This window comes from Lithobates pipiens, unplaced genomic scaffold (assembly GCF_037356315.1).
Source record: "Lithobates pipiens isolate NorthernLeopardFrog02 unplaced genomic scaffold, aLitPip1_a1.2 Scaffold_3, whole genome shotgun sequence".
NCBI classification, from domain to species: domain Eukaryota; kingdom Metazoa; phylum Chordata; class Amphibia; order Anura; family Ranidae; genus Lithobates; species Lithobates pipiens.
Genome location: NW_027507790.1, coordinates 1,822,658 through 1,847,808, shown reverse-complemented (window position 1 = coordinate 1,847,808; position 25,151 = coordinate 1,822,658). Strand labels below are relative to the sequence as shown.

The following is a 25,151-nucleotide window of genomic DNA, read 5'->3' as shown; positions in this document are numbered from 1 at the left end:
TTATGATGAAGTTAAAAACCCAGGAAGTCAGCACAGCAAAGGGATGGTGGGAGCCCCGTATAATGAGCACAGCAGGTGTACAGCCCCAGGAGGAAGTCAGCACAGCACAGCGATGGTGGGAGCCCCTCATAATGAGCACATGGATGGTGGGAGCCCCTCATAATGAGCACAGCAGGGGTACAGCCCCAGGAGGAAGTCAGCACAGCACAGGGATGGTGGGAGCCCCTCATTATGAGCATAATGAGTTGACGACTGCCATATTAAGAAAGGTATTTTTTGCTTTTTAAATTCATCATAAAGAATGTTCATAATTGTTACGAAAAGTTAACGAACCTAACGAAAATTATTAACAGCTAATACGAAATTGAATGAAATGGAACGGAATGAAACAAAACAAATTGTATTGACGGTGCACATGTCTACTGATTACTTCTAATGATACCTTTGTCATTACTTAAATCTTAAACGGAAACCTGCATTACATCAGAGGGGGGCAGGGTGACCCATACATCATTGGGGAAGCCCTGGCTTCCCTCACTAGCATCAGAGGGGGACGGGGTCAGGTGACGGGTGGCCCCGCCCTCCTAATATAAGAAATGTCAGGCACCGGCATCCCGCAGTGTCTCCGACAGTGGAGACAGAAGATGGATGCATGGATGGACTTCGCTGGACTGAAAATCACCCGTCGCTGGATCAGATCAGCCATCGCTGGACTCCGGAGAAATGATCATCCGTTGCTGGATAGCATGAGTGTATTACCACTGCTGGAATCTTTTTTTTATTTTTTTTATTTTTAATAAAGGAATTTTTCAAAAGTGTGTTTGTCTTATTTAACTATTTTTTACACTTTCTTTGTGAAATGGTAGGGGTGCTTTTGTACCCCCTTACCATTTCAAACGGGGGGGCTGGGATCTGGGGGTCCCCTTGTTAAAGGGAGCTTCCAGATTCTGATAAGGCCCCCCGCCTGCAGACCCCCACAACCACCGGCCAGGGTTGTGGGGATGAGGCTCTTGTTCCCATCAACATGGGGACATGGTGCTTTGAGTGGTCACAGACCCCCAAAGCATCCTCCCAATGTTGAGGGCATGTGTCCTGGTACGATTCAGGAGGGGGGCGCTCTCTCGTCCCCCTTCTTTTCCTGTGGCCTGCCAGGTTGGGTGCTCGAATAAAGGGTCTGGTATAGATTTTTAGGGGGACCCCCACGTAAATTTTTTTAAATTTGACGCAGGGTTTACCTTAATATCCATACCAGACCTGAAGGGTCCCCAAACACTTTTTAGGACAATAACTTGCATATTAGCCTTTAAAATTAGGACTTTAGATTTCTCCCATAGACTTGTACAGGGTGTTCCCGGCTTTTCGAATTTGCCGCGAACACCCCAAATTGTTCACTGTTCGCCGCACAGGCGAACAGGCAATGTTCGAGTCGAACATGAGTTCGACTCGAACTCAAAGCTCATCCCTACCAGTCAGTAGACTGTCAGTAAAAATTACTTGACTGAGTTCCCTAAGGACCCTCAGGTGCAAGCCATCTGGTCCCGGTGACTTATTAATGTTAAGTTTATTTCTAATTCTGTCCTCTGTTAGCCACTATATGTTATAACATAATTTATTATTTCAATATAGGAAAAGTGCATTTTGGGACTTTAAATGAGGCCAGCATCAAAGGGACGCCAGCCTCCATCCCTGTCTGTAGTTTATAAGGAGAGGAGAGAGATGGGACTTTGAGTGAAGCACACAGCAGTAAATGGATTGGTCAAGTGACTAAGAAAATTTAATTTATTTATATTTCACAAATCATACATTGTTTGCAAGTATTTTGGGCAACAGGCCTCTAAAAAATACTTGGGGCAACATGCCTCGTACAGTATAAATCACAGTTCAATAAATAAATAAATAAACATGTATTGAGTAGTTTTGAGACCTTAGCTAGTAAATAAATTAACCAAAAATTCAGATTATATAAAAACTTGATATTCCATGATTGCAATAAAAAGAAGGTAATAATTCAAGGCTCTACGCGTTTCACGGCACTATAGCCGCTCATCAATCATGGAATATCAAGTTTTTATATAATCTGAATTTTTGGTTAATTTATTTACTAGCTAAGGTCTCAAAACTACTCAATACATTAAATTTTCTTAGTCACTTGACCAATCCATTTACTGCTGTGTGCTTCACTCAAAGTCCCATCTCTCTCCTCTCCTTATAATTTATAATTTATCTATTTACTGTGAAATTACCGGTTTGAAGTCATAACTTCAAACTTCAGTAATTTGTCTGTTAAGCCACCTGCTTGAGTACAGTTTTGAAAATATAGTAAATTACCTTAAAAACAATATATCATAATTATTTGTATATTACTTACTTATGGTAATTAACCCCTTGCCATCCAGGCAAATTCTGACACTTCTCTCCTACATGTAAAAATCATAATTTTTTGCTAGAAAATTACTCCCATACATTATATATATTGTTTTAGCAGACACCCTAGGGAATAAAATGACGGTCATTGCAATTTTTCATGTTACACAGTAATTGCGCAGCAATTTTTAAAACATGTTTTTTTTGGAAATAAACTGTTTCATGAATAAAAAAAAAAAAAAAAACAAGTTAGCCCAATTTTTTTAATACTATGAAAGATGATCTTACGCTGAGTAAATAGATACCTAACATGTCATGCTTTACAATTGTGCATGCTTTTGGAATGGCACCAAACTTCAGTACTTAAAAATCTCCATAGGCAACGCTTTAAATTCTTTTACAGGTTACATATTTTGAGGAACAGAGGAGGTCTAGTGCTAGAATTATTGCCCTCGCTCTAATAAGAGCCTTACTTGCCCCCTGGGGCGACCAATAGTGAGCGGTATTGATTCGCTCACATCCCGGGTGGGCAAGTATATTGATTTAATTTCTACAACCGTTGGTTCGAAACATACGCTCATACCTCAAGAACTCACGTCAGGTCATTAATGTACTATCTAGTTATGTTCCAACTAATGACATGTGGCTAGTTACAGCTGACGTAGCATCTCTGTATTCTATTATCCCTCATGAGATGGGTTTGTTTGCAGTTGAACTTTTTTTGAGACGTGATTCTGGCTTGGTCGATGAACATATTATGTTCATCATGGAGCTATTAAGGTTTGCGGCCACACATAACTACTTCTGGTTTGACCAGAAGTTTTTCAATCAAAAAAGAGGTGTGGCAATGGGGGCTAAGTATGCCCCCAGTCTGGCCAACCTTTTTATGGCCCTGTGGGAGGAGGATGTCATCTATGTTGACCAGAGGCCCCAGCTTAAGCTGTGGGTTCGGTACATTGATGACATCCTCCTCCTGTGGGAGGGGCGACGTGAGGATTTGGATGCCTTTATGGACTCATTACATCTGAACCATAGAGGGATTAGGTTGAGTTTTGAAGCGAGTCAGGTTAGCATTCATTTCCTAGACCTAACTATTTATAAGTCTGGAGACCAACTTTTCACTTCTACTTATTTTAAAAGCACTGACAGAAACGCATATATTCCAATAGATAGCTGTCACCATCAAGTATGGCTGAACTCTATACCAAAGGGTCAGTTTTTGAGAATCAAAAGAAATTGTACGGATCCGGATATTTTTGAGAAACAAGCTGGGATTTTATCAGAGCGGTTTAGTGATAAGAGCTATAAAAATAGGATGCTTGAAACGGCATTACAAGCCGCTAGGGCTACCGAAAGAAGCTCATTATTGAGAGAAAGGACAAAGACTGACTTAGATGACAAAACGGGTAAGGTCCCCTTCATTACTACGTTTTCCGTTCAACACCAGGCAATAAAAAAGATTATTAATAAGCATTGGCATATTTTAGCCAATGACTTGACTTTAAATGAAGTGCTACCCACCAGACCACGAGTGATATATAAGGACGCCCCCTCTTTGAGGAATAAGGTGGCACCCAATGTCCTCAATCCCCCTAGTGTGAAACCCTGTTTCTTTGAGCAACTAACGGGATATTACCAATGTCGGAGATGTCGGGTTTGCTCTATGAGTGGTTGCACACATAGACGCACTCAGTCATTTATATCATCCAGTACATTACGGGTACATAAGATTAAACCATTTATCACATGTACCACCAAAAGGGTAGTTTATTTGTTGCAATGCCCATGTGGGCTACAGTACATTGGGAGGACCAAAAGGGCACTCAACGTGCGTTTAAATGAACATATCACTAACATCCTCAATGGCTTCCCAAAGCATTCGGTATCTAGGCATTATCTAGAGCATCATGATAAAAATCCAGCTAAGACCATTTTCTTGGGCATAGACAAATTTGATTTGCCTTGGAGAGGAGGTTCTGTGGTCAGGGGCTATCAAGATTGGAGATGGCCTGGATTCATAAAATTAAATGCTATACCCCGTTCGGGCTTAACGTAGATGTTGATATTAACGCATTTATAGACAACTCATAATTTTTTTTGGCAGGTATATATGTCTGCGGGGTCCATATTTGTAATGGTTGGGAGTTCAGATTATGTGAACTTGATTTGAGCTGATGGGAGGATGAAGGATCTTCCCTTCCCTAACGTTATGTGGCCATTAGACAATTAGTCATTATAGTTGTCTTTGTTTTTTTGTTTTTTGGTATGAAATCAATGGCACCCGGTGGCTCCCATGCCGGGGTGTTAATGATATTGTTTTTGTGGCCGTTACGCTATTTTAGTATTTTTTTTTTTAATTATTATCATATTTACTTTTATTTTTACGTTTGCCCTTAGACAATGTGGGGCTTTTGGTGTTTCGTGGCCGCCATGTTGATGTGGTGCACTTCCGGGTCTGTGTGACCTTTGACGTGCGGCTGTGAAGTCGGCCTGGTTTACTACCAGGTTGATATGATGCACTTCCCATTTTTTTTGTCCCCTTTTTTAACGGTTACCCCAGTTTTCGTTTGACATGGAGCCTGCGGTGACATGTGGCAGCCATGTTGGTGATACTCAATTTTGAGTTTTGCCACTTTTTGATTTTGAATCTTTCATATTGGATGAATTTTGCCTTCATCTAATATGGAACCTGCGGCGTCACGTGGCGGCCATGTTGGCGTGACGCACTTCCGGTTTTCATCACTTCCGGTTTCCGGGAGGTTGGCGTGACACACTTCCGGTTTTTATCACTTCCGGTTTCCGGGAGGTTGACATGATGTACTTCCGGTTCTGCCGCCCTCTTTTTAATAGTTGCCTTTGCCTATATCTAGCTGGGAGCCCGTGGTAGCATGTGGCAGCCATGCTAGTAGGATTTACTTTTAAGTTTTGCTGTTTCTGTTTTTAAAGTTTATATAAAGTTTTTTTATTTTTTTGCCCTCACCCAATATGGAGCCTGTGGTGTCACGTGGTGGCCATGTTGGTGTGATGTACTTCCTGTTTTTCATCATTTCCGGTTTACTCCCCTCGGCTCAGAACGAGGCTTGGTTCTAGTTTGTGTAGTTTTTATCACTTCCGGTTTTTGGGAGGTTGACAGGATGTACTTCCGGTTTTGCCGCCCTCTTTCTAATAGTTGCTTTTGCCTATATCTAGCTGGGAGCCCGTGGTAGCATGTGGCAGCCATGCTAGTAGGATTTATTTTTAAGTTTTGCTGTTTCTGTTTTTAACCACTTCCCACCCGGCCAATGCACATATACGGCCGGGTGGGAGCCATCTACTTCTGATAGGACGTTCAGAAACGTCCTTCAGAAGGAGCGGGATCGCGCGCGCGCGTGCCCGCGCAGCGGTGCGATCCCGATGTGCTCGTGTCACCCGGACACGGCGCATCTCAGATCGGCAGGAGGGCTCTGTGATTGGCCCTCCTGATCACATGAGGGCCGTGTCCAATCACGGCCGTCATGTGATGTAAACAAACAGCCGATTGCTAGGCAATCGTCTCCTCCTCTCCTCACACAGAAGTCATCGCTGAGGAGAGGAGAGCCGATCGCTGCAGCCGGCTGATGATCAGTGAGTATGAGCTGTTTTTTACAGCTTTTTACTCACTGATCACCAGTCTAGTGTAATACACAACACACCACACAGTATAAACACAGTCCCCACATATGTCCCCAAAACACACATGTCCCCAAATAATAAAAACACATGTCCCTAATAATAAAAACATGTCCCCCACATATGTCCCACTAAAATAACATGTCCCAATGATTATCTGCACACATATGTACGTGATAACCTGCACACATATGTACATGATCATTTGCATACATATGTCCGTGATCACACAAACCAATTATTATACACTTTACGGAATTTGTTTTTACCAAAAACATGTAGCAGAATACATTTTGGCTTAAATGTATGACAAAACTAGATTTTATTGGATTTCTTTTAAAATAGAAAAAAGAAAATATTGTCTTTTTTCCAAATTTCCGCTTTTTTGCGCTTATATCGCAAAAAATAAAAAACGGAGTCGTGAATAAATAATACCAAAATAAAGCTCTATTTGTGCGAACAAAATGATAAAAATTTTATTTGGGTACAGTGTAGCATGACCGCGCAATTGTCACTGAAAGCGCTAGAGTGATGAAAGCTGAAAATTGGGCTGGGAAGGAAGGGGGCGAAAGTGCCCTGTATTGTAGTGGTTAAAGTTTATAAAAAAAATTTTTTGTATTAGTTAATTTTTGCCCTCACCCAATATGGAGCCTGTGGTGTCACGTGGCGGCCATGTTGGTGTGATGTACTTCCTGTTTTCCATCATTTCCGGTTTCCTCCCCTCAGCTCAGAACGAGGCTTGGTTCTAGTTTGTGTATATAAAACGTGATGCGTCAGCGCATCGCCCATGCCCCAGACGATGCCACATATGGCGAAACGTATGTAGGGTGGTCTTGATGTGCTTGACGCAAATCACGTGACATTTGGACGTTCGCTTTGCCGGCCGGGTTTTCTTAACGCTGATTTGACCTTTATGTTTGTGAGTATGTTTTTTATTATGGAATAAAAGATTTTGGTTTACGGTTTTACGCTATGGGAGTCTTTGCTTGCCTTTTATGAATGGTCCAACCACGTGAAAACGAGGTGATGTCCCTGTGTGATGACCCCTAAGATTTCTGATATCAAATGCCTTTCTGATTCTGGGATTTGGTAAGCGCGCATTTTTACCATTTATCAGCACGGTGTTGGTGAAGGAAATTCTCTTTCTTGCACCCGCATAGGATTTCTTGAGAAGAAACACTTATGATTATTGGACTGTTATGCCCACGATTACATCTTGATGAAGAACTGTTTTCTTATATATAATTTTTGAGCACTCTATTTGTAATATTTCTGATTGTTCACAAAAATTCTGTGCACTTTACCACTGTATGCTCATGACTACGTCTTTATGAGGAACTGTTGCTTATATATAATTTTTGAGCACTTTATATATATATATACTTTTTTTGTACACTTGATTATTGTATGAGTTATAGAGTATATTTTTATTATTCACTTAGTTGGGTTTTTGTATTATAATTTTTGACTAGTTATAGTGTATACATATTATTCTGTTATAGGTTCTAGATATATTTTTTTAGATTTTTGTAATTGTGAGCGTGGTTGTAATTCCTGACTTATATGCTTTATAGGTGTGTATCACATCGTACCAATCGCAGCCTTTAGATATTTAGACTGATTGTTGAGAGATTTCTTTAGCGCAGTATTTTTTTCCCAAATTTTCGCTCTAATGTTCTCTGGCTTATGTAATCTGTGTGTATCTGGCTCTGATACTAGCCAGTGCCTCATCAGCCACTGACCTCACCGCAAGTCCCTGACCCAAATCTTAAAAATACATTTGGACAGGGCTGTACTAATGCCATAGTTTTTATACTTCCCTTCACAGCTGCAACTTTTTTTTTGTAACTTCTTTAGCTGCAGCATCTTTAACTCAGCTTGCAGAGTTTGACAGACAGCACTGCCTGTAAAACTCGCCTATTGATTTCAATGGGGCCACTCTACAACTGCAAGCCAAACTCTCTTGCGGTAGCAGCATAGTCCAACAATTAAAAACGAAAACTACCATTCAGCAATGTAAAAAAAACAAGGAGGCGGCAGTAGCACCTCATGAACACCTGTAAGCTGCTGCTATACCACTCGTTGACCACTCATTGAAAAGCAATCCGCCAGAGATTACTTTTCAGAGGGGAGTAAGCTTTACCAAAAATGTGAAAAACTTGCCCATGCATAGATCGACTATGGCTAGTCTCTCCTTCATTCATTTCACTATGCAGTCCATAAAAATCCTTCCACAAGCCTTTACATTTTTTCTTCCCAGATTCCTTCATCCTCCTCACCTGTACATAGTGCCCTTGTCATCCTCTCCACACTCCTCTCCTGTACATACTGCCCTGTCATACCCCCACACTCCTCTCCTGTACATACCGTTCACTGTCATACCCTCCACACTACTATCCTGTACATACTGCCCACTGTCATACCCTCCACACTCCTCTCCTATATAAACTGTCCACTGTCATATCTTCCAAACTTCTCTCTTATACTTACTGCCCACTGTCATATCCTCCACACTCCTCTTCTGTACATACTGCCAACTTTCAAACCCTCCACTCCCCTCTTCTGTACATACTGCCAGCAGTCTTTCTATCCACACTCCTCTCCTGTACATACTGCCCCATAATACCTTCCATACTCCTCTCCTCTACCTACTTCCCCATCATACCCTCCACACTCCTTTCCTGTACATACTGCCCACTGACATACCCTCCACACTCCTCTGCTGTGCATACTGCTCACTGTCATACCCTGCACACTCATCTCCTGTATATAGTGCCCACTGCCATACACTCCACACTCCTCTCCTGCAGATAGTGCCCACTGTTATACCCCCAACATTTCTCTCCCTCACCTGCACATACTTCCCACTTTTATACTATCCATACTCCTCCCCTATGCCTCTTAAGCACAAAAACAGTTCTTTAAAATTATATTGAATATCCTCAATGTTTCTAGCTCTAAAATGGGCACACATATGTTAGTCCAACTAAAGGAAATCTTCTTAGTCCTCATATTTGTTCTGCCCATTATTGGTACTATTAATACTCATTTAATTTTGTGATTCCTGTTGTGATGTATAGAGGAACATAGGGGATGTCAGCTACTCTAAATTTACCACTGGTAAAAAAGTGTCCCTGAAAATATTTTTGAAATGTTGGCAACTATGCAATTGGGCACTGTCCAAGGGCCACTGGGTCAGTAGGGGGCCCCATGAGAGGCTCCTGGGATCCTGTGATATTAAAGCGGTAGTAAAATTTGCTAACATTACTACTTTTTAGAGGCCCTGAGGTAGGTTATGCCATAATGTACTAGTGTGCACAGCATATTAGCAGATTAGGGTACACTTACCTGTCAGACAGAGCCCTCCAGTACTGTGCTGTGATCAATCAGGCGCTTCCATCTTCACCTGGTCTTCCTTCCGGTTTCTGTGCCTTTGGTCACTTGCCTTGGCCGGGCTGCATTGATGTCACTCCCACACATAGTCAAGCACATTCTCTCTCTCATCCCCCTCTCTCTCTCATCCTCCCTCCGTTAGCCCTCGTCACTCTCTCATCCCCTTTCTCTCTCTCTCAACTTCCCTCTCACTATTTAATTAAATTTGTCATGACAAAAAATGTTTGCATTATTTTTTATAAAAAGCCCTACTAAAATCCTTAGCACCAAGCCCATGATGTTCTTAATCTGGCCCTGGCGGCAAGAGATTAACTACTCATTTTGTCTAAGGGTGATGAATTATGTGATATACTTACCTTTTTTCTCACTTTCACAGGCTTCCTCCTCTTCATTTGACCAGTCTCCTGGTCCTTCAGTTGCAGCTATCTGAAATCATCCCATACAATGTAGAAGCAGCAGTTCTGTGTTATACATGAGCAAATCTAGAGTCTGTCCACATTTCAGAGCATCATGCAGTGAAGGAGAGCACCAGCCACTGAGGGTGCAGGGAAAAGTGAGTATTAAAGTGTTACTAAACTCAGAACCCTGATATATGTGGTCTCCCACAGTACATAGAGCATAGAAATGCAATAGTTTAAGTAAATATAAACTAAGAAATACCTTTTCTCATCAACAGTTAGAGCAGTCTTGTGACTTCTATCACTGTCTGCTTAAAGCTTATAGGAGGAGTTTTCATTTTCCCCTGACCCTCTGTGTGGACAGTGCTGATTGGCCCTTCCTGATCACATGCACTCTCCCAAGAAAAAAAAAACCTCTCTAGCAATACACACCAAACTAACCCTGTGCAGCCGGCCCCCTTAGGAGGATCAGAGAAGACAGGATCACACAACCTTTTTACACAATGCAGAGGATTAACCCCTTAGATTCCACAGTAAGTATAACAAGCATGTGTTACTGCATATAGACATATATTTATATGTTTAGTGTTTAGTAAAACTTTTAAGTATTAAGGTGTAGGAAGACTGCTTAGTCCTGAACTGCAGATTTTGCCCACCTATGCCGGGCCATGCATCGTTGAGTGAATGTTTTGTCTACCCAGTCAACAGATATTTTCATTCCACACTACACTGAACTGCATATACCAGGTTTGTTCTGCTTCTTTCTTTTATTTGATAGTCCCTTTTTTTAGTTGACTTTGAAATTGTTTTACCAAATCTCAGTATAGGTAGCCCCTAGCTTTCAAAGCTCCCCTAAGATGCCTTTATTCATTACTTTAAACTCTGTGTTTGGTGATATTCTCTACTATCTATATAGCTTAATGTTGTAGAATTTAAAAACATATGTTTGTGTTCCAGTGGGTGGTTAAAGTCAACTGTTTCTAAACCTCCTCTACCTACAGGTAAAGCACTGATAGGTGGCACTGATGGGCACTGATAGGCAGTATTGATGAGCAATGATAGGCGGCACTGAAATGCAGCACCGATTATCAGTGCAAACAATTTACTGACATTCTTGACAGTTAACGCCTTTCCTTTCTTTACATAAACACAGCGTAGGAGGAAGGGATGCCTAGCAAGTCTGTTTACATGTGATCAGCTAATCACATGGTATAGGGCCGCCGTGATTGCGCTGGATGCACGTGCCAAGGGGCATACAGGAGTCAGAGTTCTGGGAGGATGTCCGTGAACACCCTCCCAAAATTGGAAGCCCGGGGGTCGGATGCAAGGGGGGGGGGGTCAGGGGGGCCCATCATGGTTTCTTGTACCAGAGCCCTAAAGGTTCTAGTTATGCCCCTGTCTCATTGCAGGGCCATGCTTCTGAATTTGGAAGATATCTTTGTTTAATAAAATGGGCAGTCAGATAAATAATCAGGCAGGGCATAACTGTATTTTAATAAACTTGCAATTTACTAAACAGATACAAAGTTATAATACAACACAGGTTCAATATGGCAAAGAAAATGAACGCACACCAGAATATTGAAATACAGGTTCAAGATGGCAAGAACATGCACAGTGCACAACAATGCCTCTAACACTCAATCGAGGTAACGTGTCTATATAGCAATTCTCTATTAGACTATCTAACAATAGAGAGTCTAGATGAGAATCACTGTTTCAGTTCAAAACACAGCTACTTGCGATTCCTCCCATATACAGAACCCTTACAGTGAAGTTCATGGTAGTTCTAGTAAAACAGAATTGAAATCCAAGGCCCAAGGGCAAAGTGCTACCGCACTGGAACTGGAGATCTTGAGTGCTACACAATTGGACATTTGGTAGTAAACAGGAAGGAGTTCCCCCCAGTAACTGGGTCTTTTGGAGAATCTGCATGCTATTGGACTTTGGCTCGTCTGCCTGCATGTCAATTCTGACATTAGAGTCCTCTCACCTGGCTGCAGATCATTTCTCTAGATACTACTGCCTCTCTGTTGATGAGGGAGGGGGGCTGAGTAACTTATCTTCCCTGGAATCAAGGGAGTTTAGGTAAATGGGGTTAAAGGGGCCTGCACGTATATCTGAGCTTTATAAGTTAATGGGCATTCCGCTACATTTGTACTTGAAATAGGTGTTGTTGAAAAAAAGTACTACAAACAACATATTTCCTGGCTTGAGATTTCTCTGTCAATGATCTTATCATGACTTTAAAACTTACTTTATGGTCTCAACATTCTCTAGAGTTGGTATAGACACTATCTCACAAAAGTGAGTACACCCCTCACATTTTTGTAAATATTTTATTATATCTTTTCATGTGACAACACTGAAGAAATGGCACTTTGTTACAAAGTAAAGTAGTGAATGTAAAGCTTGTATAACAGTGTAAATTTGCTGCCCCCTCAAAATAACTCAACACACAGCCATTAATGTATAAACTGCTGGTATCAAAAGTGAGTACTACCCTAAGTGAAAATGTCCATATTGGACCCAATTAGCCATTTTCTCTCCCCGGTTTCATGTGACTCATTAGTGTTACAAGGTCTCAGGTTTGTTGAATTTAGTGTTATCGCTCTCACTCTCTCATACTGATCGCTGGAAGTTTAACATGGTACCTCATGGCTAAGAACACTCTGAGGATCTGAAAAAAAGAATTATTATTATTATTATTATTATTAATTAAGGCCATAAGAAGATTGCCAAGGCCCTGAAACTTCGTTGCAACATGGTGGCCAAGACCATACAGTTTAACAGAACAGGCTCCACCCAGAACAGGACTCGACATGGTGGACCAAAGAAGTTGAGTGCACATGTTCATTGTCATATCCAAAGGTTGTCTTTGGGAAATAGATGTATAAGTGCTGCAAGCATTGCTGCAGAGGTTGAAGGTGTTGGGGTCAGCCTGTCAGTACTCAGACCATACATCGCACACTGCATCAAATTGGTCTGCATGGCTGTCATCCCAGAAGAAAGCCCGCAAACAGTTTACTGAAGACAAGCAGACTAAGCATATGGATTACTGGAACCATGTCCTGTGGTCTAATGAGACCAAGATTAGTGTAACTGGTTCAGATGGTGTCAAGCGTGTGTGGCAGCAACCAGGTGAAAAGTACAAAGACAAGTGTGCCTTGCCTACAGTCAAGCATGGTGGTTGGAGTGTCATGGTTTGGGGCTGCATGAGTGCTGCTGGCACTGGGGAGCTATAGTTCATTGAGGGAACTATGAATGAATGCCAAGATGTACTGTGACATACTGAAGCAGAGCATGCTCCCCTCCCTTCGGAGACTGGGCCACAGGACAGTATCCCAACATAACAATGACCCCAAACACACCTCCAAGAAGACCACTGCCTTGCTAAAGAAGCTAAGGGTAAAGGTGATGGACTGGCAAAGCATGTCTCCAGACCAAGACCCTATTGAGCATCTGTGGGGCATCCTCAAACAGAAGGTGGAGGAGCGCAAGGTCTCTAACATCCCCCAGCTCCGTGATGTTTTCATGGAGGAGTGGAAGAGGACTCCAGTGGCAACCTGGGAAGCTCTGGTGAACTCCATGCCCGTATTTTCGAAGCAGTGCTGGAAAATAATGGTGGCCACACAAAATATTGACACTTTGGCCCCAATTTGGACATTTTCACTTAAGGTTGTACTCACTTTTGTTGCCAGCAGTTTAGACATTAATGGCTGTGTGTTGAGTTATTTTGAGGGGACAGCAAATTTACACTGTTATACAAGCTGTACACTCTCTGCTTTACATTATAGCAAAGTGTAATTTCTTCAGTGTTGTCACATGAAAAGGTATACAAAAAGATTTACAAAAATGTGAGGGGTGTACTCACTTTTGTGAGATACTGTAAGTAAAAAGTCATGTGACATCGTAGGACAACACTGTCTTCTCTGCCTCCAATTCAAATCCAAATATTTTGTTGACATATTTTATTAGACTTTTGTATTTAGTGCACCTGTAAATTAACATCTGTACAATTTGTCATCAGCACGTCATAGTATTGTGCAAAAAGTTAACTTATTGTATCAGAAAATCACACAGTATAGCTTGTGTATAGATTGCATTTGAACTTTTTTTTATTACACCTGTAAGAACAGTTGTATGACAATATGTAAGAAATGTCAAAAAATTGGGAATTTATTATATAGAGCTATAGAAAGGGTACTAAGTCAGACCACATCCCAATATGAACATAGGACAAAGGTGAAAAGTGTAGGATGGGATTCTTAAGGTATGACCTCCCAACAAATGAATCATACATATACTGTATAATTAAAAATCAATGTCTTTATTACTGCATAAACAATAAAATCTGAATTAAAATACATCCATAGTTATAAGTGACACAAACACCTTACAGAGCTACATTAAGGACCAGTAAATATAAATATATAAAACAATTATATTTTGTGTTTATATGACTCGAAATACATTGATAACTTGATGCAATTAAAATGTTTTCTATTGTATTCATCCACATATTCCTGTAGCTTGTTGATTTGGTATTCAAACCCAGGTAAAGTATTTGAATTTTTTGGGCTGAGAGTTCCTGAATTTGGATAGACATGTGCAATTCGTTTTGTTACAAATTCATTTTTTAACGAATTTTGAAAAATTTGTTAATTCGGAAATATCCGAATTAAGGAAGACCCGTTTAACAATTTTTTCAGAATATTCGTAAATTCAAACATTCGAAAATTTGTAAATGTGTACATTCATAAAATAGTACATTTGCACATTCGTAAATCCATACATTCGCACATTTTTAAATTCGTAAATTTGTAAATGAGTAAATTTGGAAATTTGGAAATCTGAAATAATACTTACTTAATAATAACTTAAATTATAGGTATTGTAATTTCCTTTCAAATTTGGCTGTTAGTGAACATAACAAATACAAATTTATCCGAAGTTACGAATTATCCAAAATAACGAATGCCGCATCCAAACAAATGGAACAGAACAAATTAATAATAAATAATAATAAAACGTTTTTATTAGTATTGTTATTTATTATTATTATTAATTCATTACATTCCATTCGTTTAGATACAGCATGTGTTATTTCAGATATATCGTAACTTTGGATAAATTTGTATTTGTTATATATTATTGGCAAACATTTTTCAATATAAGCTGGCCTTCACTTTTTAGTCAAGGTAAGCATTTAAATACACTTTTTTTTTTTTCTTGATTGATTTTTTGATTTTTAACCCCCTCCGTTTTTCCTTTTTCTTTCTTTTTTCTTTGCTCGTTTTAGTGCTATTGCTTTATTATACCAATCCAATCTTTGCGGATACTCTTCAACCATCAGTGCTATTGAAATTCATAGTTATTTGATTATATCTTCTTCAGCGCCTCCGTACTTTAAATTCTCCTACAATTTTCTTTTTAATAGGTATGTATAGATGAAGGCCATGGTGGCCCTATTATGTATATATTGTGTTTTGATTTGGTGTTTCCACGTCTGGGGATTTTCTCCATGGAATCACCCCAAAGTGGATATTATCAAATTTATTTATCTCTTTTTCTTTTTTGACTTTCTAGTCTCTACGATTGCCTTTCCTGCCCCCTATAGTTACACTAAGGTGGTTACTGGGCGATTGCTGTCTATGTGGCTTGCGCCTAGCTTGCCTTTTTCGCGGGGTTATGTTGGGGTAGGTATTCGGCCCTACGCGAGCAATCTTGATGTGCCCTCTGGGGGTGGGTTTGGATGGTTCTGGTGTGCCCATATTTTGGGTGGTAGCCCGCTTTCTTATGCAGTATGCTATCATAGCCCTTTAATAAATTTTTATATATTCACAATATGTTCTTTTCCTTCCTTTTTTTGTAGAATCATTGTTTCTCTTTAGTGGTCATATTTTATTTTACCTGAGGAAGCCATTTTTATGGCGAAACATGTAGGGAAGAATTGACCGGACAGCACATTAAGGCCAATACCACTTTGGCCCGACATATTACAAATCTTATGCTTCCTGGAGAAAGGAGAGAGCAAAATCACTCTGATATTATTTTAACTTATGTATATTTTGTGATATCTGTTCATGAAATAATAAAAATTGTATAGCGAATTTGTTTTTTTAAATTAAATTGTTTGTCTATTTTTTTTTGAGGCATCGTGATAATCCCTTCCTCTTCCTCCAAATTATTGCTTTTAGTGTATTTTGTTATGTTCACTAACAGCCAAATTGGAAAGGAAATTACAATACCTATAATTTAATAGTTACTATTTCAGATTTTCTAATTTTGGAATTTCGAATTTACAAATTTACGAATTTTCTAATTTGAGAATGTACAAATTTACGAATTTTAAAATGTACGAATTTACTAATTGTGATCATAACGAATGACCAAAAAAACGAAAAAAAAAAACAAAAAACGAATGAAAATGAAAGCGAACACATTTTTTAGCAGTGCACATGTCTTAATTTGGCTATGAATTTTTATTTTACTTATATAATGTTCCTTTAGGATTTTTAACACATAATATGAGGAAATTTGCTTTAAATTAGCTTCCCATGTGGAGTTTAGCTCTAAACTGATATGAGGGAGAGAAGTAGAAATTCAGATTCTCCCGTGGTACACAATTTTTTCAATATAATTCTCAAAGAACCTCATGTGCCAAAATAACTTAGATTTCTTCTTTTTTTTCACCTGTTATAAATACATTTCCCAGTCTCCCTGGTTAGAGCTTTATATATCCTACTCAATATTATTCATTATACACACCTGACCACAAAATTGCGCTATCATAGAGCAGTGATACAAAGTTAACCTCTTAATAATCGAATTACATACAAAACATTAATATTCAAATTGCTGAGAAATAATGCCCATATAAACCCCAAAATACACAATTAGTATTTACCATCATAAAATCAATATCAAAGAATGCGGAATGTATTATATATAGAGAGGGCACTAAGTCATACCACATTCCGATGTTGTAAAGCGCTGCGAAAACTGTTTGCGCTATATAAATCCTGTATTTCAATAATAATAATGATATAAGCAAAGGACAAAGAAGTGAAAAGTGTAGGAGAATGATTTTTAAGGTATGATCTCCCAGCAAATGAACCATACATATATAATAAAAATCTTTCTTCATTCCACCATAAACATTAAAATCATATTTAAAAAAAACATCCATGGCTGTAAGTGACACAAACAATAAACACCTTACAGAGGTGACATCAAGGACCAGTAAATCTAAATATACAAAAAAATTATATTTGGTGTTTGACCCAATGGGATTACACTGGTAATGTTTCACTTCTCTGTAATATGTAAGAAATTAACAACTTTGAAATAATAAAAATAAAATACTGAAATTGGTTTCTTCTAACTGGTTTCTTCTTCTAATTGTGTGATTAACACAATTTATGTCATACTGCGTTTCATTCTGAAGTAATACCATTAAAGTGGGTTGGTTTATCTATTAGCTATCAAAACCCATAAAAAGTAGTAAAAATAGATTATCAATAAATGAAACATCATAAAGTCAGTTTTTGTGCATGTATACTGCATTTTAACCCATATTGTTTGTTTCTAGTGAATTTACAAACCTATATTTGGTCCTGATCAGGAATTGTTGCCTTTAATAGTTGTGTATAGTGAAAATCTAATTTTTTTATTAAGTGCTTCCTATGTTTACTAAATGATAACTTGAACCCCTTTTCAACCCCTTCCTGCCCAGGTCAATTACTAACTCATGCAACACTGTATCAAAATTACATTTTTATCATTTTTGTAAGACTGATAGAGATTTTTTTGGGTGCTATTTAACCACTTCAATACAGGGCACTTAAACACCTTCCTGCCCAGACCAATTTTGAGCTTTCAGCGCTGTCGCACTTTGAATGACAATTGCGTGGTCATGCTACACTGTACCCAAATGAAATTTTTATAATTTTTTTCCCACAAATAGAGCTTTCTTTTGGTGGTATTTGATCACCTCTACGGTTTTTATTTTTTGCGCTACAAATAAAAAAATACCGAAAATTTTGAAAAAAAAAATGTTTTTTTGTTTCAGTTTCAAAACTTTGTAAATAAGTAAGTTTTCTCCTTCACTGATGGGCACTGATGGGGCTACACTGATGGGCACTGATAAGGTGGCACTGATGGGCACCAATGTGGCACCAATGAAGTGGCACTGATAGGCGGCACTGATGGGCGACACGGATGGGCGACACGGATGGGCGACACGGACGGACACTGATAGGTGGCACAAATTGGCACTGATAGCTGGCACAGATGGGCGGCACGGATGGGCGGCACGGATGGGCATGGATAGGCGGCACAGGTGGGCATGGATAGGCGGCACAGATGGGCATAGATAGGCGGCACAGGTGGGCATAGATAGGCGGCACAGGTGGGCATAGATAGGCAGCACAGGTGGGCACTCATAGGCGGCACAGGTGGGCACTCAGGCGGCACAGGTGGGCACTCAGGCGGCACAGGTGGGCACTCATAGGCGGCACAGGTGGGCACTCATAGGCGGCATCGGTGTTATAGTAATGGATGCCAATCAGTGCCAAACAATAATGCATGCCAATCAGTGATGCCCATTGTGGCCACTGATTGGCATCCATTATGGGCACTGATTGGCACCCATTGTGCTGACTGGCACCCTGGTGGTCTAGGGAGGATTATGGATTTTTATTACCTTTTCCCTGGTGGTCTAGTGGTGTCCCTGGTGGTCCAGTGTGGGCATCCTCGGGGGGGCTGTGCTGATAATCGATCAGCACAGACCCCCCCTGTCAGAGGAGCAGCCGATCGGCTCTCCTCTACTCGCGTCTGACAGACGCGAGTGAGGGAAAGCCGATCACCGGCTCTTCCCATTTACACTGTGATCAGCCGTGATTGGACACGGCTGATCACATGGTAAAGAGTCTCCGTCTGAGACTCTTTACCGAGATCGTAGTTGCCCGGTGTCAGACTGACACCCCGCAACAACGATCGCCGCGATGCGTGCCCCCGGGGGCGCGCAGCGGCTCATAATCCTAATCACGTCATATGACGTCCGGTTAGGATAATGAAACCACTTTGCCGCCGTCAATTTGTAATAGGGCGGGCGGCAAGTGGTTAATCACCATTGGGCTTTTCTTTTTTTGGTATAAAAGAAAAACGAAAAAAATACCAAAGATTTGGAAAAAATAAATATTTTTATTTGTATCTGTTATAAAATTTTGCAAATAAATATAATTTCTTCTCAAATTTTGGCCACAATGTATTCTGCTAAATTTATGGGTTAAAATAACCAAAATAAGTGCATAACAAATGAAGAAATTAAATAAAATGAGTCACCATATGACTGGTATGGCAGTGATCAAAGACAATGACTGGTGACAGTATGTAAAGAAAAAAAAAATCATTTTAAAAAAATGTTTCTTTTTTATTCACAATTTTTTATTTTTTTTACAATTTTTCTTTACAAACTGAAACCAGACCAATGCGGTGTTACCATAGTGACACTGTGCTACATTGGGGAAATGTTTAGGTTTTCTTTACACTATGATTGCTTATAACTGTGATGATCACTGTTATAACCAATCATTTTTAAGAATGCCATCTATTCATTGTAATTTTGTGATAGCTGTGATTGATCACAGCTATCACATGGTACAGATGTACTGTGATTGGCCCTTTGTGTACCATGTGATCACTGTGACCAATCACAGAGATCGTACGCAATGTATAGCTATGAATAAAATAATACATTCATTGTGTGCAACTGTCACCTGATTGCTGTGATTGGTCACAGTAATCCCATGGTACCGGAAATGTACTGCTTTTGCTCAGCCGCCATTTGTCTACAGGCCGGGCAGGAAGTGGTTAACTACTAAAATAACTGCAACTTAAAACTGTGATTATGTTTAATTCTTTCGAAAATGTTGTAAAATGGCGACATGCAATAAAGGGCATATTTTTCATAACGTAAATAAACCCAAATTTTGGATAATTAAAAAAGTCTTAACCGAGGTGGTGCATTTTTCTGGAACCTATGTGGTACTAGTCTCTTAAACACTCTTAGGAATGCTTCCTTTACTTCTTTATTCCGCAGGCTATAAATGATAGGGTTCAGTGTAGGTGTAATTACAGCATATAGAGCAGATACTATTTTATCTTTTTCCAAAGACAGGCTGGACCTGGGTCTGATGTAAGTAAATATGACAGCTCCATAATACAGAGATACAATTACAATGTGGGAAGCACAGGTGGAAAAGGCTTTACGCTTGCCTTCAGCAGTACGTATCTTAAGTATAGTGTTGAAAATAAATGCATATGAAACGCAAGTTAGTAAGAAGCAGCAAATACCGAGAATAAAATCAGCTGTAAAGACCACAATCTCATTGATATAGGTGTCTGCACATGCCAGTTTCAGCAAAGGCATTATCTCACAGAAGAAGTGATTTATCTTATTGTCATTACAATAGGGAAGCCTAAAGGTACAATATGTGTGTGTCACCGAATTAAGAGAGCCAATAATAGAGATAATAATTGCTATGTTCACACAGACTCTACGATTAATTATTGATGCATAACGAAGTGGATTTCTAATTGCAACATATCGGTCATATGCCATAACTGTAAGGAGTAAAAGCTCCATACCCATTGGCCATGTGAAGAAGAACAACTGGGCTACACAGCCATAATATGAAATCACCTTAGACTGTGTCACATAGCCTGAGAGCATCTTAGGTAATGTAGCTGAAGTACACCAGATATCAAGAAATGACAACAGTCCCAAAAAGAAATACATAGGGGTTTTTAGACCAGGATCTGTGATGGACAGGAGGAGGATGGTTACATTACCGGTCAAGGCTACTATATAAATAATCAAAAACAGAATAAAAAGGAAAGTTTCAATTTCTTTATCAGTAGACAAGCCCAAGATAATAAATTCAGAAATTAGTGAATCATTACTGTTCATGGTTGAAAAAAATATTCAAAAGATAAAACGATACAGGTTATTAAGCATACATTAAATAGTGCACCTGAAAAAATAATAAGGCTTAAATATTAGCATATAGAAGCATTTTATATTTGATTATAAAGTTTAACCGCTTTAGCCCCGGACCATTTGGCTGGCCAAAGACCAGACCACTTTTTGTAATTCAGCACTGCGTCGCTTTAACTGACAATTGCGCAGTCGTGCGACGAGGCTCCCAAACAAAATTTACGTTTTTTTCCCCCACAAATAGAGCTTTCTTTTGGTGGTATTTTATCACCTCTGCGGTTTTAATTTTTTGTGCTATTTTGAAAAAAACTATTTTTTTTTACTTTTTGCTATAATAAATATCCCCAAAAAATATATAAAAAAACTTTTTTTTTCCTCAGTTTAGGCTGATGCGTATTCTTCTACATATTTTTGGTAAACAAAAATTGCAATAAGAGTATATTGATTGGTTTGCGCAAAAGTTATAGCATCTACAAAATAGGGGATAGCTTTATGGCATTTTCATTAATATTTTTTTTTCTAGTAATGGCGGTGATCAGTGATTTTTATCATGACTGCAACATTATGGGGGACACATCTGACAATTTTGACACATTTTTGGGACCATTGGCATTAATACAGTGATTAGTGCAATTAAAATTGCGTTGATTACTGTAAAAATGGCTCTGGCAGTGAAGGGGTTAACACTAGGGGCAGTGAAGGGTTAATATGTGTCCTAGGGAGTGTTTTAACTGAAGGGGGGATGGGACTGTGCATGGAAACTAACAGATCGCAATCTGTCAGTTCACTGCTCAGAGAACTGGAAACTGTGTGTTTACACACACAGCTCCCGGTTCTCCTTGTGTCCCGAGCGATCAGGTCAGGGAGCGAGCGGGGGGGGGGGGGCACGCACTTGCCGTGCTGCCGCAGTGCAAGTGCGGCGGCTGGTCGGCCAACGGTTAAATATGGTACTTTGTGAGCATTTTATTTGCTAAAATATTTAAAAAGTATATATAAAGTTAAAGCTGTTTTAGATAAATGACCTTTTATACCTCCAAAATGCTACTAGACAATTAAATAGTTTGCAGTTGAGTTACTGCATTTGCTGTACATCCCCTAATCTAAACAAGTTTGGTACTTGTGTGCTACTCAAAGTATTGAATAAATGTAAATAAATAAAAAGTGTAATGAATGTTCTATACAGCTGCTAAACTTCTATAGCATCACCAGTACCAGAATTATATAATTCAAGTGAAGCAGCGCTATATATGTACACTTGTAAATATCCAATAAAGTGCAATATTTAAAAAAATTCACAATGCAATGGGGTTTATTTACTAAAGGCAAATCCACTTTACGCTACAAGTGCACTTGGAAGTGCAGTCGCTGTAGATCCGAGGGGATCATACAAGGAAAATAAAAAACAGCATTTTAGCTTGCACATGATTGGATGATAAAATCAGCAGAGCTTCCACTTATTTCAGATCTTCCCCTCAGATCTAAAGCGACTGCACTTCCAGGTGCACTTGTAGTGCAAAGTTGATTTTTCTTTAGTAAATCAACCCCAATATGTAAAAAAATAAATAAAAATGCATAAGTTCAATCATAGTACTAGTGCAATAATAGAAAAAAGTGCTTAAATTAAATCAAGGTGCAAAATGCAATGATGCATGAATGTGAAGTTCAAATAACAATGATAGTCCAAACTGTAAAAAACTGTGTGGAAAATTTCACAAATAATTAATAGTCTCTTCAACTGTGCAAATTAGTGCAAAAGAGAAGGGGGAGGGAAAAAATGTGTCCAAATGTGTAGAAAAAAATATATAACGTAATGAAAGCATGTAGATCACTTTTACAATCCACACCCCATGTGTTCTAGCCTCTCACCTCCAAGATAGACTCCAATATGTCTAGTCACGCATCCAGATAATCTTTATGCCGCATACACATGATCGGAATTCTCGTTGGAAAAAGCTCTGATGGTTTTCCGCTCAAGCTGTCTTGCCTACACACGGTCACACCAAATTCCAGTGACGCGGTGACATACAACACGTACGACGGGACTAAAAAAAGGAAGTTCAATAGCCAGTAGACAATAGCTTCCATCTCGTAGTTGAATCTGAGCATGCGTGATTTTTGGCGTGTCGGAATTGCATGCACACGATCGGAATTTACGATAGAACGTTTTTCCTTCTGAAAAATTGAGAACATGCTATCAATTTTTGGCTGGCGGAAATTCGGACAGCTAAATTCCGGTGTAGCATACACGCGGTCACATTTTCCGATGAAAAGCTCTCATCTGTCTTTTTCTGGCCGGAATTCCGATCGTGTGTACGCGACATTAGCGGCAATATGTGCATCCTTCCTCTCTGCTGGAGATATCTTAGTGAAACAGAAAAAATGACTGCAGCTGTAGAAGGTAAATGAATCTTTTTCCTATGTAGTCTGCACTTTAAAATGACCTCTCTCCAAGGTTCATCCTCTGCTACTTCTTCCAGAGAGAGAGGAGACATTACTGGGAGAAGCAGCAGAGGTCTATCTTGGAGGTATACAGCACAAGTATGCACAGGTATGCAGCCCAAGCAATGACTTCAATCTATAAAGAGAAAAGTGCTAGCTTGAGTACAGTTAAATTACCGTAGTTAATTTAGGTAAGGCACTCCTAAAAAATAACATTGTGAAATGATTCTGTGCCATACTTTGCCAGACAGAGTGGTTCTCTGTTCTCACTTTCATCTAACCGACTAAACAGTAAAGTAGCAGGTTTTACATTTCTGAATTTGTGAATAAAAAAAAAAAAACTGACTGATTTCTGCTAAATTGTTTGATAAATAGTTCCTAAAATTTTGCCTGACTCCTATTCATATTATCCAATGTTCTAGCCAACCAGGTCATGATCCTAATATTTGTTTTTGTTTTTGGAGATTGTGAATATTTAAAGGACTCAAACCATAAATATGTAATGAAGTAATGGTATTAAGAAGTATTTTTAAATAAAAAAAATATGAAGCTAAAAATAAAATGATGGCTTTTATATTTTATTAAAATGTATGATGTGTGGTTTGCAACTTTAAACCCTTGGAAGTCATTGAACTGAAGATGAAATTTCAGATGCTGTAAAGAATACAAGACCAAAATATCTGTATTTGTCCAATGAAAATAGATCTTGCAATAGCAAAATGACAGATATACACAAATGCTGCACTTAACTCAGCAAATCTATCTCCGTAATTTGTTTCAGCTTACCTGAAAAAGAATCATGGTCATATTATTATGTATACAATGAACACAGTGAAGTAAATGAAGGAGATATTTTATAAGGAAATGTCCTGCCTTTAAACCTTAAGGGATTTGACAATTCTAACATGGGAGTATGGACAATAGACACCTAGTGTACAATTTAAATAATTAAACCTGAATAATTTTTATCAGTAGAATTCATAATATTATTAGCCTCAATGAAGCCTATTATAGCAGCAGAGATAAATAATATATGCCAACTAACAACAGTTTTAGATAGGGGGGGGGGGGGGATTTAAGAATGGTTGCAAAATCACAGTTTGGCATAAATTTACTTCTATAGAAAAATAAAGTATTCTCTTTACTTTGGGATAATTGTGTCAGAAATAGCCCGATGAGCGCTACCAAGTAAAAAATTAAGCTTACATATATAACAGCAATTTTGGTCTTTTATTATGAATATATTATTACAGGCATCCTCTTACCTCTTTCGCGTGTTTATTTATTAAAAAAATGGGGTGATCAGTGGTGGACCCTTTAAAGCCAAATTTGATGTAAACATAAATAACATATTTAAAAATAACAGGGTGATGACATGGAAAAGGGTTAGCACAAGTGCCATTTAGCTAGATGCATGTCTTGTCATTTTCTGGTAAAATCTATTTATAGAATTATAGGTTTGGTGTTTTAATTTTAATTCATTGTCAACTAATGAATTATGCCAGAATTACTGATTTCACCTTTGCTAACAATTGGCCTTCATTTCTAGTTTACAGCATTGAGAGACAAAACGAGTTACAAAAAAAGTTTCTCTGTACTGGATTGCTATGTATCTTGGTTTTATTGATAATCAAAACCCATGTGATTGGAATCGTGTAGATATGGTTTATGAACATAATCCATTGATGATCACCAGGACAGGTATGGAGATGGGGATCATATGGCTAATATTTTTACAATAAAAACACTTTGTCATTGTGATCATGTTGCTTTTTTTATCAACATGGTCAACAAGGTAATTAGGTCAAGTACTTGGTATTCAAATGATTCATTTTTACACGACTTACCAGGTAAGTACCAGATGTTAAATATTATATAAGACATCAAAAATATTATTTTTAAAAAAA

The 25,151-nt window shown here is 38.9% G+C and overlaps 1 protein-coding gene across 1 annotated transcript; it reads right to left on the bottom strand.

The window, feature by feature from the left end:
• Nucleotides 1-19,430: 19,430 nt before the first annotated feature.
• Nucleotides 19,431-24,072, bottom strand: LOC143939939 (olfactory receptor 13G1-like). Its single transcript, XM_077461031.1, has 2 exons — nt 24,031-24,072; nt 19,431-20,842 (listed from the first exon to the last, which is right to left on the bottom strand). The coding sequence occupies exon 2, from the start codon at nt 20,776-20,778 to the stop codon at nt 19,807-19,809; it is 972 nt and encodes a 323-aa protein (XP_077317157.1). The 5' UTR covers nt 20,779-20,842; nt 24,031-24,072; the 3' UTR covers nt 19,431-19,806.
• Between the last annotated feature and the right edge of the window lie 1,079 nt (nt 24,073-25,151).

Coding starts and splice junctions, on each gene's coding strand:
- LOC143939939 (XM_077461031.1), bottom strand. CDS start 20,778: ATGAACAGTAATGATTCACTAATTTCTGAATTTATTATCTTGGGCTTG.